Below are 15328 nucleotides of genomic sequence, written 5' to 3' on the forward strand. Positions count from 1 at the left end.
AGCACTGGGCCAGAAGTTGGCACATGGTGTGAACAAAGCAGATGTGGTCTCTGACCTTGTGGAATTTCCAGTCAGGTGAGTCTTATATCAACAATCCCACAGATGGGCTGAGCTCTCTTCAACAGAATTTGACATGGTGTTTGGATTTCAATCAAATTGTGTCTTAAATACTTCAGTGATCCCTAAGGGCAAAGTAGGGGAAAGAACTAGTTAAGGTGAAGCTCACATTTTAAAACAAAAATTTCAAAATTAAGTTTTAAGAAAGAGAGTTGTGAGAGAAAAAATACAGAAACTGCAACATAAGATCTGTTTTTCCATGTCAACTGCTTTCATCAAATTGCAAAGAGTTTCATCTCAACTTAGTTTTTAAAAAATTCACATATCTATAAAAACAAAAGGTCAAAATAATAAAGAAACTTTTAAAGAAAGAGGGAAAATAGCTATATAAATTTATACAACCTTGAATTGGCATTTTAGAGCGTTTTCTTCCAACTGTCGTTTGACTCAATGGCATGTGTGGGTCTTGGTTACCTCAAGACATAATTAAAACATGCAGAAGTCCAGTCATTTCTAATAGAGCAACTTCCCTTTTTTCCAAATGATTTCATTTCCTATGTCCCCTCCTTCACACGAAAGAAATACTACTGCCAAATAACATATGATTGTTCTTTCAAAGATAGATATTTTATTATAAACACTGGAGTAAATAATCCTAAAACTCTTGTTTCACAAATCTAACAAAGAAATGACTACAAGTAAACAATTCCATTTAACTTTTTTCGTATTGAAGACAGGCTGATCTGTCCATAATAAATGTCTGTTTCCACAACCAGCTTCAGGGGGCAGGTATTTTATGTTTATGATCTTGGCATTAACAACATTGTAATTCAAATTGAGTGATATGTATTTAGCATTTGGCTATGGTTCTCTTAAATGGCTTCCTTGGTGACTCACACAGTAAAGAGTCAGCCTGCAATGTAAGAGACCTGGCTTTGATTTCAGGATTGGAAAGATCCCCTAGAGAAGGGAATGGTAACCCACTCCAGTATTCTTTCCTGGGAAATCCCATGGACAGAGGAGCCTAGCAAGCTACAGTCCATGGGTCACAAAGAGTCAGACACGGCTGACTGAATAACAATTTCACTTTATGGTTCTCTTAACCTTGAGAATTGTTGAGCTGAGACTAATCTCCTCAAGGGAAGAAAAAAATTCCAGGTGCAAGCTGAGACTTTAGTATGGGCTTTGGGAAAGATGGTTCAGATTTTAACAGCAGCAGATGCAATACCAGAATAGCATCAGCTTGCTCAAAGTCTCTTGGTTAATCAACGGGGGAAATATTCAAACCCAGTTTCATCTCACTTCAGAATCCATGTTCTTTTCACCACATTCTGCTTTATTTTATGAATACAACTTAGTTTAGGCATACAAAAAACCCTAAGTCTAAAATACCTATTTGAAGTGGGAGTAGGGTGAAGAGTGTGGGTGGGACATAAAGTGTTTAACACATCAAAAAGACATTCTGCTTTCCTGAGAGGAGCTGGATGAAAGAAGAGTTACTTGTCAAGGTGGAAAAAGTACATGCCCATCTTTGTCTGTCTTGCTTGGCTCTTTGTTTAGCGCTTCCTTTTCTTGGATGATGGACTTGGTCCCATGGTTATGGTGAAGATCTCTGGAGGCTCTTTGTTATGTGCTGGGTGGAACTTACTTAAACAGATCAATGGTCAGGAGTCCCATGAACTCTGCATTCATTCCTGCTGCTGCTGCTGCTGCTGCTAAGTCGCTTCAGTCCTGTCCGACTCTGTGTGACCCCATAGACGGCAGCCCACCAGGCTCCCCTGTCCCTGGGATTATCCAGGCAAGAACACTGGAGTGGGTTGCCATTTCCTTCTCCAAAGCATGAAAGTGAAAAGTGAAAGTGAAGTCGCTCAGTCCTGTCTGACTCTTTGTGACTCCATGGACTGCAGCCCACCAGGCTCCTCTGCACATGGGATTTTCCAGGCAAGACTACTGGAGTGGGGTGCCATTGCCTTCTCTGGCATTCATTCCTAGAGGATGACAAAATGTCACTTGTATTTATGTGCAGCTTTTCTCTTCTTTAAAATTTTTCACTTTGCTCTCTTTTGAAGCAGTATTTCCTCAAACAAGATAATTAGCCTCTTCCTCCCTATTTGACCCAATTTAGACCTTCTACTTACTATGTAGTGGCTCATAGAGTTACCTTTACAGAAGGGGACAAGACCAGAATTATGCCCCATCTAGTCACTTTTTCTTTGTCCATCCGTGTCTCTGATAGATGGACTGAGGACATAATGCATCCAGGTTACACTATGAGAGATCACCAACATTTGCAAAGATGTCCGTTTGCTTTATAAATGAATGTTCCATTCTGAGGAAAGTGTAAGCATGTATGCTAAGTTGCTTCAGTCATGTTTGACTTTTTGTGATCCCATGGACTGTAGCCCGTCAGGCTCCTCTGTCCATAGAATTCTCCAGGCAAGAATTCTGAAGTGGGTAGCCATTCCCTTCTCTAGGGGGTCTTCCTGACCCAGGGATTGAACCTGGGTCTCCTGAATTGCAGGCAGATTCCTTATTGTCTGAGCCACCAGGGAAGGCCTGTCTTAGTGGTACTGCTGGTAAAATTGGGTCCTAATGATGATGCACAGAACCAGTCACCTCAGGTTCCTTCCATATGAGAATATTTCCTTGCTGAAGAAATCAGCATTACTGAAGCAAAGAGACTGTGAATTTTCTTTAAAATTCAGGTTCTTCTTACATATCTGGACCCAACTTTTCCTTTCCTCACTCCATAAATGTTCTTTATACTATCCTCACCAATTTCAGGAACTCAACTGGGCCATATAGTCTTACATCTCATTACCTTGTTATTTGCTTTTGCCTCCACTAGCAAAGCAGTCACCCTTTCTCCCCACTCTGTTTGTCTTATTCCTACTCATCACCAATACTAGGTCACGGTTTCAAAGATGTTTCTTCAGACAACTCCATTCATTAAAACTGCATCAGCGTTCCCACTTGTTTGCTCTCTGAGCTTCCTATAGTTATCTGTATTATAATAGTCATTCACTGTACTGTACTTGCTCATGTAGCCAGTTGTCCATATTCTACATTAGACCACAGACTCCTCAAAGTCACAGACTATATCTTATTTACAAAATAGTCACATCTCCTACTACAAGACTGGCATTAGCTGGTAATAAATATATACTAAATAAATAAGGGAACAATCAAGTTCCTAAAATAGTAGGTTTAAAAACAGTAAAGATTGCATTGCTACAGAAGTTGATGTAAGGTTCTATTTTGTCTTCTAGTCTTCTGTCAGTTGGAGGAAGAAGAGAGAAACATGGTTGTTCAGAAATCTAATAATCTCTTTGGAAAATCCTCAAACACAGCATTACTATTCCACACACACTTGTGTGGACAAGCTCATTGCTCTATCAAGCTTCCCGGGAAAGAAGGAAGATGTTGAATCAAGCTGCATTCTTTATAAGCTATGTACTTGCTCAGAGGTGGACAGACTTTCCCTACTGTATCCTCCCTTCCTTAGGGTTCTCTTCCCAAGGAAGTCTAAACTAATCAAGACTCATGAGGGATGAAGAAATGTCATTGAATCATACAAAGCTGGTTTTGTGTCCCAGGGTTCTGAAAAAAAGTCGTTTCGACTCCCTTTTGTAAATGTGCTTTTAGACCAGGACCAGAACTATCAGCTCCACTAATACTTAGATATATGAACATGGAGACATTGTTGAGTTTCCTCATGAGTAAAATGAGGACATTATTATTTGTCCTATTGTTGTGATTAAAACACATACACACAGTCTCTGGTATCAAGCAAATAGAAGTGATACTTAAGGTATTTGGGGTCACTAAACAAAACTTTCTGCAATGGAAGTTTTCTCCCCAAACCATAGATGTTCCCATTCTGAAATACCATTACTCTTGGTCTAATTTTCAACAACTCTTTATCAAAAAATTTAATTTAAATCCTGTATAAATATTTAAATTAGTTATTTCTTCAAGTATTCTGGAATTCCATAGCTACTAAGACTCTGTACTCCAGATTTTCAATCTGAAATGGTCACTTGCTCTCTAATACAAATAGATTTTGATCTCAAGCTTTAAATTCTAGTAAATCATAACTCACACTGATGTTGTCTCTATTGCATTATATACCGTAATCTGATTCAGCTTGGTATTTCAAAAGCCAATCTTTCATCAAGATCCTTTAAGTCAAATAAGATTTTTAGGAAATAATGTTTTAGCAAATATCTTTGTAGTCTGAAAGTCAATCATTTGACAAAAATGAGAAATACAAACCAGGGCCCTTGAGGTAGATGGGAATTTACCAGTTTAGAAGTTAAGCCAGGTAGTTTACATAAATTTACTTATGAGATAAGTGGATGTTATTAACTCATTTTATAAATAGAGAAAACTAAGATCATGGCATCCGGTCCCATCACTGCATGGCAAACAGATGGGGAAACAGTGGAAACAGTGGCTGACTTTATTTTTCTGGGCTTCAAAATCACTGCAGATGGTGATTGCAGCCATGAAATTAAAAGACACTTACTCCTTGGAAGGAAAGTTATGATCAACCTAGACAGCATATTAAAAAGCAGAGGCATTACTTTGCCAACAAAGGTCTGTCTAGTCAAGGCTATGGTTTTTCCAGTGGTCATGTATGGATGTGAGAGTTGGACTATAAGGAAAGCTGAGTGCCTAAGAATTGATGCTTTTGAACTGTGGTGTTGGAGAAGACTCTTGAGAGTCCCTTGGACTGCAAGGAGATCCAAACAGTCTATTCTAAAGCAGATCAGTCCTGGGTGTTCATTGGAAGGACTGATACTAAAGCTGAAACTCCAATACTTTGGCCACCTGATGCGAAGAGCTGACTCACTTGAAAAGACCCTGATGCTGGGCAAGATTGAGGGCAGGAGGAGAAGGGAATGACAGAGGATGAGATGGCTGGATAGCATTACCGAGTCGACAGACATGGGTTTGGGTGGACTTCAGGAGTTGGGGATGGACAGGGAGGCCTGGTGTGCTGTGGTTAATGGGGTCGCAAAGAGTTGGACATGACTGAGTGACTGAACTGAACTGAACTGATAAATACAGAAACTGGAACTCAGAAAGTTTAAAAGCTACATAAAAGTAGGTGGCTGATCCTGGATTTAAACCCAGATGCTCTTTCCACTAAGCATATACTGCTTACTTTCCATTACACATCACCTCATCCCACCCCAACCAAGTAACTCCTTTTGAACCACATCCTGGAACATAAACAATTCTTCGTTTTACCACCTGAGAGTCTTTCAACAGTGTCCCTATCTAGAAGGTGTTCTGTTTCATCCTTCTCTGTTAGAGTCCTCCATACTTCAATACCCTGCTCTATATACTTATGGAAAATTCTGCCCTTGTACTCTTGTTGGAATAAATATCTTGGTACCACTTGTCTGTTCTGTAATATATCCTGGTTCTTATATTGCTTTCTTCTTCCCATAGACCATATTCTTTAAAAACAAGTGCTTAGTCTTCTCTGTCTCCAGATTCCCACATTACTCAGAAGTTACTCAATAAATATTTGTGGAACTGATAAATATTTGTGAAAGATATTCCCTTTTGTTGTGTTAAACACATATTAGAAAACCAAATCTTTTGAAAAAGGAACATGCTCCTTGAGAGTGATAATTGTTCCTGGCAACTTTCCAAAACGCTTAGAAATGGACTTCTTGTAAATTGTGTCCCCATTAAAAGTGGTTGACTAGGTTGCCTTATCTATCATTACAGCACATATAATTTACATGAAGAAATGATGGTGCCATAAAAGAACAATCACAAATGACCTTATTCTAACAGCTGCCAGATGGGATCATGATAAAGTTCTCAAATAAAAAGGACTACCATTGACAACAATGTATCAAACTGAGAAACTTGACTATTAAAAAAATATTTTAAAATGTTTAAAAAGAAACATGGTTTTAAACAAAAGCAATAGAATTACTTGAAAGATCAAACAAAGCTTGGGTCACACAGAAAATTTGATAAGAAACCAATCACTAGAGGAGTCAGATGACTCAGATGTGCTCTCAAAGGGCGGATGGTTGCGTATTGTGGAATTTCCTCTGACATGATGCAAGCATGATGGTGCACTTGTTCCCTCTTCTTACGATGATATAAAAAGCCACAGGAGTTCTCTGCCCAACAGAAGTCCTCTGGGACAGCAGAGCTCACAAGCATCTAGAACAAGAGCCAGAAGAAACCTGACAAAAAGCCTCTTGTTCAAATATGACTTCCAAGCTGGCTGTTGCTCTCTTGGCAGCTTTCCTGCTCTCTGCAGCTCTGTGTGAAGGTAAGCACATCCTAATCTACAGAAGTTTCCTGTGTCTAAATGTGATGCTCAGATAGCAAGATTATCCCTCATGCCTGGATAACAAGCCTCCTTTTCATTCAGCAAGAGAAAAACATCTTTGCAGTCATTCACTGTTAAATTGAAGTTTTAATTTTTTAGGTGGTATCAATATATTTAGAAAGTTTGATTTATATAAACATTCTGTTCCTATCATCATTCATACTCTGTAGTATACAAATAATTAACATAAATCTATAATTTACAGTATATTTTATTGGAGGCCACATTTACCCAAATTATCTTTTAATATTGAGTAAGGTAACTCAGGTTATTTTACTCCATGTACTATTTAATTGACGAGCTTCAGGCAACTATCAATTGCTCTTTGGCCTAAAGACAGATTATAAACCTTACTGGGATCCCTCTTAAGAAATACAGTTAAGAATGTTGGGGCTTCCCTGATAGGTCAGTTGGTAAAGAATCCACCTGCAATGCAGGAGGCTCTGGTTCAATTCCTGGGTCAAGAAGATCCACTGGAGAAGGGACAGGCTACCCATTCCAGTATTCTTGCTCTTCCCTTGTGGCTCAGCTGGTAAAGAATCGGCCTACAATGTGGGTAGACCTGGGTTCGAACCCTGGATTGGGAAGATCCCGTGGAGAAGGAAAAAGTTACCCACTCCAGTAATCTGGCCTGGAGAATTCTATATTTCATAAGAGGGATCCCAATAAAGTTTATAATCTGTCTTTAAGCCCTCTTATGAAATACAGTTTAGGATGTTTATGGCATATACCATAAACATTATACATGGTATATGGCATATGTATATGTTTTTAAATGTTAAGGATTTTATTAAGATAGAGTACAATCTCTGGGTAACTCACATATATTTCTATTAATTCCTCCTGAAGGCAGTTTCCCTTTTGGTGAATCTTAGTTTGCTTGCCCGGAGAAGGCAATGGCACCCTACTCCGGTACTCTTGCCTGGAAAATCCCATGGATGGAGGAGCCTGGTAGGCTGCAGTCCATGGGGTCGCTAAGAGTTGGGCATGACTTCACTTTCACTTCCACTTTTCACTTTCATGCATTGGAGAAGGAAATGGCAACCCACTCCAGTGTTCTTGCCTGGAGAATCCCAGGGACGGGGGAGCCTGGTGGGCTGCCGTCTATGGGGTCGCACAGAGTCAGGCACGACTGAAGCGACTTAGCAGCAGTAGCAGTTTGCTTGCCATTAATAACACCGTGGTATCACAGAGGATTATGCAATGTTGAGGAGGAGAAAATGTACCATGAGGATGTCAACATTCTCCAAAGACAACTCGAAGCCTTTACACCATTCAATGTTGTTAGGAATGATTCTTTTTAAAACAAAGAGAAAAATTGAAGTCAGAGCCTGGGAGAATATCCAGCCATCGATTTCAGGGATAAATTTGCTGAAGATGTGATGTTTACCAAACAGATACTCACCAAATGATCACACTGGAATTAATAAGCATGATCACACTGGAATTAATAAGCATGAAGCTAGCCAAGCTGTGCTTATGGATGAAATAAATTCTTAATTTTTTTCCACAGCTGCAGTTCTGTCAAGAATGAGTACAGAACTTCGATGCCAATGCATAAAAACACATTCCACACCTTTCCACCCCAAATTTATCAAAGAATTGAGAGTTATTGAGAGTGGGCCACACTGTGAAAATTCAGAAATCATGTAAGTAATTTCAAAAGTGATTATTTTACTTTAGTCAGCCTAGAATTGAGACGTGGAAGAATCCAGCAAAGTTCTAGGTACTAGGAGTACATAGTGAGAAAAATAGAAAGGAAAAATTCTTTGTCTCCATGGCATTTAATATGGGACTCTAATAGCTAAAAATTAGTTTGGACTTCCATTTTATGCCTGTACTCAAGGAACCATGACTTGAATGGCAAGGTGGTGTTTGAAGCCCATGAAATATTGATTTTAATCATATCTCTCTCATTTCAGTGTTAAGCTTACCAATGGAAACGAGGTCTGCTTAAACCCCAAGGAAAAGTGGGTGCAGAAGGTTGTGCAGGTATTTGTGAAGAGGTAAGTTTTTCTTGAATTTATGTTCTTCATTTATCCTGTGACATTTACTCCAAAAGTCAGCCTTTACATTTTCTGCTGCTGCTGAAATTTATTTTCTTTTAAGCAGTTGCTTCTTTGATTAAAAAAAAAATAGCAGCAATAGTGTGTTTGTTGTACTCGTGACTGGGAGATCGTATATCTCAGTTTGTCCAGAGAAGTGTGGGTATATGCCTGTGCCTTCTGTCATTAGTAGAGCTCCCTATAAATCTCAGAAATATTCTGGTTTAGATAACTTATCTGATCTCTCTATCTGTAGCTGAAAATATAGAGCATTTCTAACACATGAATATCTAAGATTCTCTTAATTTTTATATTAAGTGTATTTTTAAGAACCATACCTTTCTCCTTATTAGAACATTGCTAATTTTTAAACTGTTTGTTTTATTTTATTTATTTTCAGAGCTGAGAAGCAAGATCCATGAAAAAGAAAAAACCACCAAAAATCCTTTTTCCATTGCTTCTAAGAATTCCTCAGTAAAGATGCCAATGAAACTTCAAAACAAATCTACTTCAGTGCCTCATGTACTGTGTGGGTCTGGTGTAGAGTTGTCAGATAAAATACAGGATGTCCAGTTATATTTGAATATTAAGTAAAACAATGAATATTTTTTCAGTGTTGCATGTACATTGTTCCATGTAGGACATGCTTATATTTTAGAAATTATTCATTGTATACTGTAAATTCCAATCGATCTGGAAATCCTGCTTTTTTGTTTTCGGTTTTTGTTAATCTTGCAACCCTCGCCTGCTGGCCAGGATTCCCGAGTGCCTGTTGAACTGCGCCTTGGTTTCTTTATTCCTAAACTGGAGAAAAAAAATCTCAGCCATCTTTTTACCTCACAGAGATGTGAGGACATGTGGAAGCACTTTAACTTTTATTTGGTCATGTAAATTATTTTCAAGTGTAATTTATTTACCTATTTATATATTTATTTAAGTCTCAAATACAATAATGTTTGTGCATGAATTTGGAGAAATGGGAAAGAATGTTGATAAACAGTATAATGATGATAGTAAATTTATACTTATTTTATATATTAAGTGATGTTTTGATCAAGATTGTTATATTGTAATCATAGTTACCAGATTAGCAAATTAAAAGACACAAACAGAAAGACCTCTTAGTCAATTTTTCTTTCAGATAAACACTGGATAACTTTTAGTATATAAATACATAATTATTTATCTTAAACGTTAATTGAACTGGAAGTCCTACTTTTGAGATGCCTGGCCTAGTCTTGCCCTTATTATGCAATGATGTGTTGAATCATGTGAATCTTGAGACTGTCTTTCCTACATCTGTAAAAATTAGTAGGCAATATGAATTAAGTAATTTTTTGTATTATTTATTTATTTATTCTGAACAATTAGAATCTCATACTTTAAATTATTGTGTATTCGAACATAAACTTTATTTTTTACTTTAAGATGCTTTTATATGTTCACAGTTCTTTCTACTGGTTTTGATAGTATGAAAATATGAATATAACTATAAGACATTTAAAATAAAATTCATTGTCAGAGTCATCAGGAGTTTGTCTTCATTTTTCTTTGGTAATTTTAAGATTTGTTGCTTTATTCATTCATATTAAAAATCATGTTTCAATTTAAAAAACATAAATACTTACCCTTAATATTTTATATATTATGTGGGAAATATATTTGCAGATAAACATAACTCCTTTCCAGAGATAGATTACAATCAGTAGTCTTTTCCATAGAATGATGGAAATTTTCTCAACTTCCCACTGTATACCATTTTACTAAATGAAGGTGACTTCAGATTTTCAACAGATAACCTAGGTGTCTGTACAGCTTGACACAACGGGACACTCAATGAAAGAGGGAAGAGGGCACGCATTATAAAGCACTTCTCAGCTAATTGAGGAAAACTGATACATATGAGACAAAGAAATTTAAAATATAATTAAAGACCGAGCATATTTGAAAACAAACAAAACTCTTAAAAATAAAACCACAATCTAACAAAATAAAACTCAGTGGATAAGTTTTATAACAGACTAGACACAGCTGCAAAGAAAATTGGAGATCAGAAATAAACCCAAAGACTTTATCTGGAATTTAAAGAGATACAAAGAGCTATAAAGAGGTAGTAAATTAGAAAAGTAGAAAGAAAGACATAGAAGAATCAGGGATAAAGACTTATTGATGTCCAGTTGGATTTTTACAAGCAGATGAGAGAGTAAAGCGTCAACATTTAAAGTGAATGGTTGAAAACTTCCCAGAAATTATACAATAAAAACAACAATCAGTTTTAAGAAGTCCAACTTGGCAATTCTTAACTCTACATTTCTAGTCAAAAAATAAGGACCTTAGAACTTTAATGTTTATCCAACTCCCAGCACATTTACTAGAGCCAGACATCCTGGAATGTGAAGTCAAGTGGGCCTTAGAAAGCATCACTACGAACAAAGCTAGTGGAGGTGATGGAATTCCAGTGGAGCTATTTCAAATCCTAAAGGATGATGCTGTGAAAGTGCTGCACTCAATATGCCAGCAAATTTGGAAAACTCAGCAGTGGCCACAGGACTGGAAAAGGTCAGTTTTCATTCCAATCCCAAAGAAAGGCAATGCCAAAGAATGCCCAAACTACCACACAATTGCACTCACCTCACACACTAGTAAAGTAATGCTCAAAATTCTCCAAGCCAGGCTTCAACAATATGTGAACCATGAACTTTCAGATGTTCAAGCTGGATTTAGAAAAGAAGGGAACCAGAGATCAAATTGCCAACATCTGTTGGATCAGTGAAAAAGCAAGAGAGTTCCAGAAAAATATCTATTTCTGCTTTATTGACTATGCCAAAGCCTTTGACTGTGTGGATCGCAATACATTGTGGAAAATTCTAAAAGAGATGGGAATACCAGACCACCTAGAAACCTGTATGCAGGTCAGGAAGCAACAGTTAGAACTGGACATGGAACAACAGACTGGTTCCAAATAGGAAAAGGAGTACATCAAGGCTGTATTTAGTCACCCTGCTTATTTAACTTCTATGCAGAGTACATCATGAGAAACGCTGGGCTGGATGAAGCACATGCTGGAATCAAGATTGCCAGGAGAAATATCAATAACCTCAGATATGCAGATGACACCACCCTTATGGCAGAAAGTGAAGAGGAACTGAAAGTCCTCTTGATGAAAGTGAAAGAGGAGAGTGAAAAAGTTGTCTTAAAGCTCAACATTCAGAAAACTAAAATCATGGCATCTGGTCCCATCACTTCTTGGCAAATAGATGGGGAAACAGTGAGAGACTTTATTTTCTTGGGCTCCAAAATCCCTGCAGATGGTGATTGCAGCCATGAAATTAAAAGACACTTACTCTTTGGAAGGAAAGTTATGACCAACCTAGACAGCATATTAAAAAGCAGAGACATTACTTTGCCAACAAAGGTCTGTCTAGTCAAGGCTATGGTTTTTTTTCAGTAGTCATGTATGGATGTGAGAGTTGGACTATAAAGAAAGCTGAGCACTGAAGAATTGATGCTTTTGAACTGTGGTGTTGGAGAAGACTCTTGAGAGTCCCTTGGACTGCAAGGAGATCCAACCAGTCCATCCTAAAGGAGATCAGTCCTGGGTGTTCATTGGAAGGACTGATATTGAAGCTGAAATTCCAATACTTTGGCCACCTGATGCGAAGAGCTGACTCATTTGAAAAGACCCTGATGCTGGGAAAGAATGAAGGCAGAAAGAGAAGAGTATAACAGAGGATGAGATGGTTGGATGGCATCACCAGCTCAATGAGCATGAGTTTGAGTAAACTCCAGGAGCTGGTGATGAACAGGGAGGCCTGGGGTGTTGCAGTCCATGGGGTCACAAAGAGTAGGACACGGCTGAGTGACTGAACTGAATTGAGCACATTTACTATTGATGTGGTTATCTTAAGTCCACTTTTTTTTTTTAATTATAGAAAAGCTACACATTTTAGGGTGAAGAAAATTCCTCTATTAATTTTTCATTTGTTAGTTCATATTGCAGTCCAGTTTTCCTATGTTGTTTAGCTCCTTTCAATCACCCTAGATACATGCAACTGCCATTTTCTCTCTGAGTCAGCATTATCAACAGTGTGGAGCAAAGCTCGTTCTATTTTCTAATTCCCAAGCCACATTAACACAAAAGTATGCAGCATAATAGAATGTTTTTAGTTAATTAATTTTTTATTGAAGGATAATTGCCTTACAGAATTTTTCTGTTTTCTGTCAAACCTCAACATGAATCAGCCATAGGTATACACATATCCCCTCCCTTTTGAACTTCCCTCCCATCTCCCTCCCCATCTCACCCCTGTAGGTTGGTACAGAGCCCCTGTTTGAGTTTCTTGAGCCATACAGCAAATTCTCCTTGGCTGTCTATTTTACATATGGTATTCTAAGTTTCCATGTTACTCTTTCCACACATCTCACCCTTTCCTCCCCTCTCCCCACGTCCATAAGTTTATTCTCTATGTCTGTTTCTCCACTGCTGCCTTGTAAATAAATTCTTCTGTACCATTTTTCTAGATTCCGTGTATATAGAATTTTTGAGAGGGATGCACAAGCAGGAGCGAACTGAAAATTCAATGCCAGTAGTTTCTGTTCTTAGAAACACGGTTTCCCTCTAGAAGTAAACTCTCCCTACCTGTTGATCTTTACCAGCCCTGCTGTGGGGCCTCTTCTTCCTCAGAGTTCTGCTTAAATTTCACGTCCAGTACTCTTCTCTTCAGACCCCAATTGGGTTTTTACAATTCCCTTGTCCTACCCACCTTTGTAGTCATCTTGTGGATCTCATACATAGTGAATATAACAGATAACAAATTATTTTAATAAAATGATGATGGGAGAGATGTAGGATTCTTCAGAAGCAGGTAGCAAGGAGTTATCTAACCTAGGTAGTCTTTCCTGAGAAAATCTAAAATCTGAAAGATGAGTAGGGGTTAGCCACACAAAGGGAAGAAGACTATGTGGGAAGGCTGGTCTAGAAGACAAGGGAGAAGTAATTTGTGTGATTTGAGAAGTGAAGGAATTTAGGGGAGAGTGGATTTTAGCATGAAACAGAACAAATATTAACAGATAAAACTGTGCTAAATGGACTATGGAAAGGTCTAAAGGGCTAAGATATGGAACTGAAAAATTCTAATGGATTCCATTACCTTCATTTTAAATGGTAAGCTGCTGCTGCTGCTGCTAAGTCGCTTCAGTCATGTTCGACTCTGCGACCCCATAGACAGCAGCCCACCAAGCTCACCTGTCCCTGGGATTCCCCAGGCAAGAACACGGAAGTGGATTGCCATTTCCTTCTCCAATGCATGAAAGTGAAAACTGAAAGTGAAGTTGCTGAGTCGTGTCCGACCCAACCCTTAAAGACCCCAAGGACTGCAGCCCACCAGGCTCCTCTGTCCATGGGGTTTTCCAGGCAAGAGTACTGGAGTGGGGTGCCATCGCCTTCTCCGAAGTCTGTTCTTGGGGCCTTTTTAAATGTCATTTGGGGGCTGAATTATCAAAAATACCCTCAACATTATACAAAACCTCTTAATGTGTTAAGTACACATCCTTAATATGACAAATACACAACCCTGAAGGCAAAGTGCAGACATCTAACCAATTTGGTGAATCTTAACAATGAATACTTAAAAAAATCTATTTCTTTATTTTCATTTTTAAAATATGCCAAATGATTTTCCTCAGCCTCTCATCTATATTGTCACTGTCTGTAAGACAACAAAGTATTCCATTGAAAAGGGAGTTAACTGGGTCAAACTGAAGATTAGGCATCATGTAAACAAGTCAAAAAGGAAAAATGAAAAAGAGTAAGAGAGGATGTGAGAACAAGAAGGAAAAGCCAGTAAATTTGCAGAACTGAAAATTTTGTTTTGCTTCAATTAAATTAGTAAAATAATATATAGACACAAGTTTTATGTGTATAGACACAGATTTAAATATAAAGTTTGGCAAACAATTGATTGTCCCATGGGCATACCGTCAAAGTGAAATCGCTCAGTCATGTCTGACTCTTTGCAGCCCCATGGACTGTAGCCCAGCAGGCTCCTCCCTCCGTGGGATTCTCCAGGCAAGAGTACTGGAGCGGGTTGCCATTTCCTTCTCTGGGGATCCAGGGATTGAACCCAGGGATTGAACCCAGGTCTCCTGCATTCCAGGCAAACGCTTTAACCTCTAAGCCACCAGGGAAGCCCATATAGGAGCCTTCAAAAATGTTAGTAATGTTCTGTTTGTTAACCTGGTTGATAATCACAACGTTGTTCCTTTTATTTTTTTTTATTTTACATAGTTATACACCTTTACTCTGTATGGTATACTCACAATAAAATATTTTGCAAAATTAGAAAAAAAAAAATATCCCATGAATTTAATCCACATGTGTGGATTAGAAATTACAAATCAAGGTTTTCCAAGTTAGAAATACAAATGTAAATATAGAGGTACACACAATTTAAAAAGTATGGAGAGATAAAGTGTTCACCGTAACACTGAATTAAGTGCAAAATACTGTAACACATATATTGTACATCCAACCTGCAAATCAAGTAATTTTCATAATTGCCCTTTTTTGCATTAGAAAATAGATTCATAGTTTGAAGTCACCTAAGCAAAATTTTTCATTCAAGGTTTTAGTAAGTAATTAGATAACTATTAGATACTGTAAAATGTCTATTTTGCATCCAGGCTATGTTTGAAAACTTCAGAAGAAAGGATGCAAAACTTAATGTTTTGATTTTTGCTTGTGGTAGTAACATAAGTTTAAAAATTGCCTAAGATTGTATTAACCCTACAATAACGAAAAAAAGCTTAGATAGTGATTTCTCCATTACCCACTTCAAAAAATGGTCAGACAGCAATTATC

The 15328-nt window shown here is 37.9% G+C and overlaps 1 protein-coding gene across 1 annotated transcript; it reads left to right on the forward strand.

The window, feature by feature from the left end:
* Positions 1–6230: 6230 nt before the first annotated feature.
* On the forward strand, positions 6231–9996 carry CXCL8 (C-X-C motif chemokine ligand 8). Its single transcript, NM_173925.2, is given in 4 exon segments — positions 6231–6364; positions 7938–8073; positions 8347–8430; positions 8870–9996. Coding segments are annotated over 4 exon segments (306 nt in total). The 5' UTR covers positions 6231–6300; the 3' UTR covers positions 8892–9996.
* The last annotated feature ends 5332 nt before the right edge of the window (positions 9997–15328 follow it).

The sequence above is a fragment of the Bos taurus genome, chromosome 6 (genome assembly GCF_002263795.3).
Source record: "Bos taurus isolate L1 Dominette 01449 registration number 42190680 breed Hereford chromosome 6, ARS-UCD2.0, whole genome shotgun sequence".
Taxonomy (NCBI): domain Eukaryota; kingdom Metazoa; phylum Chordata; class Mammalia; order Artiodactyla; family Bovidae; genus Bos; species Bos taurus.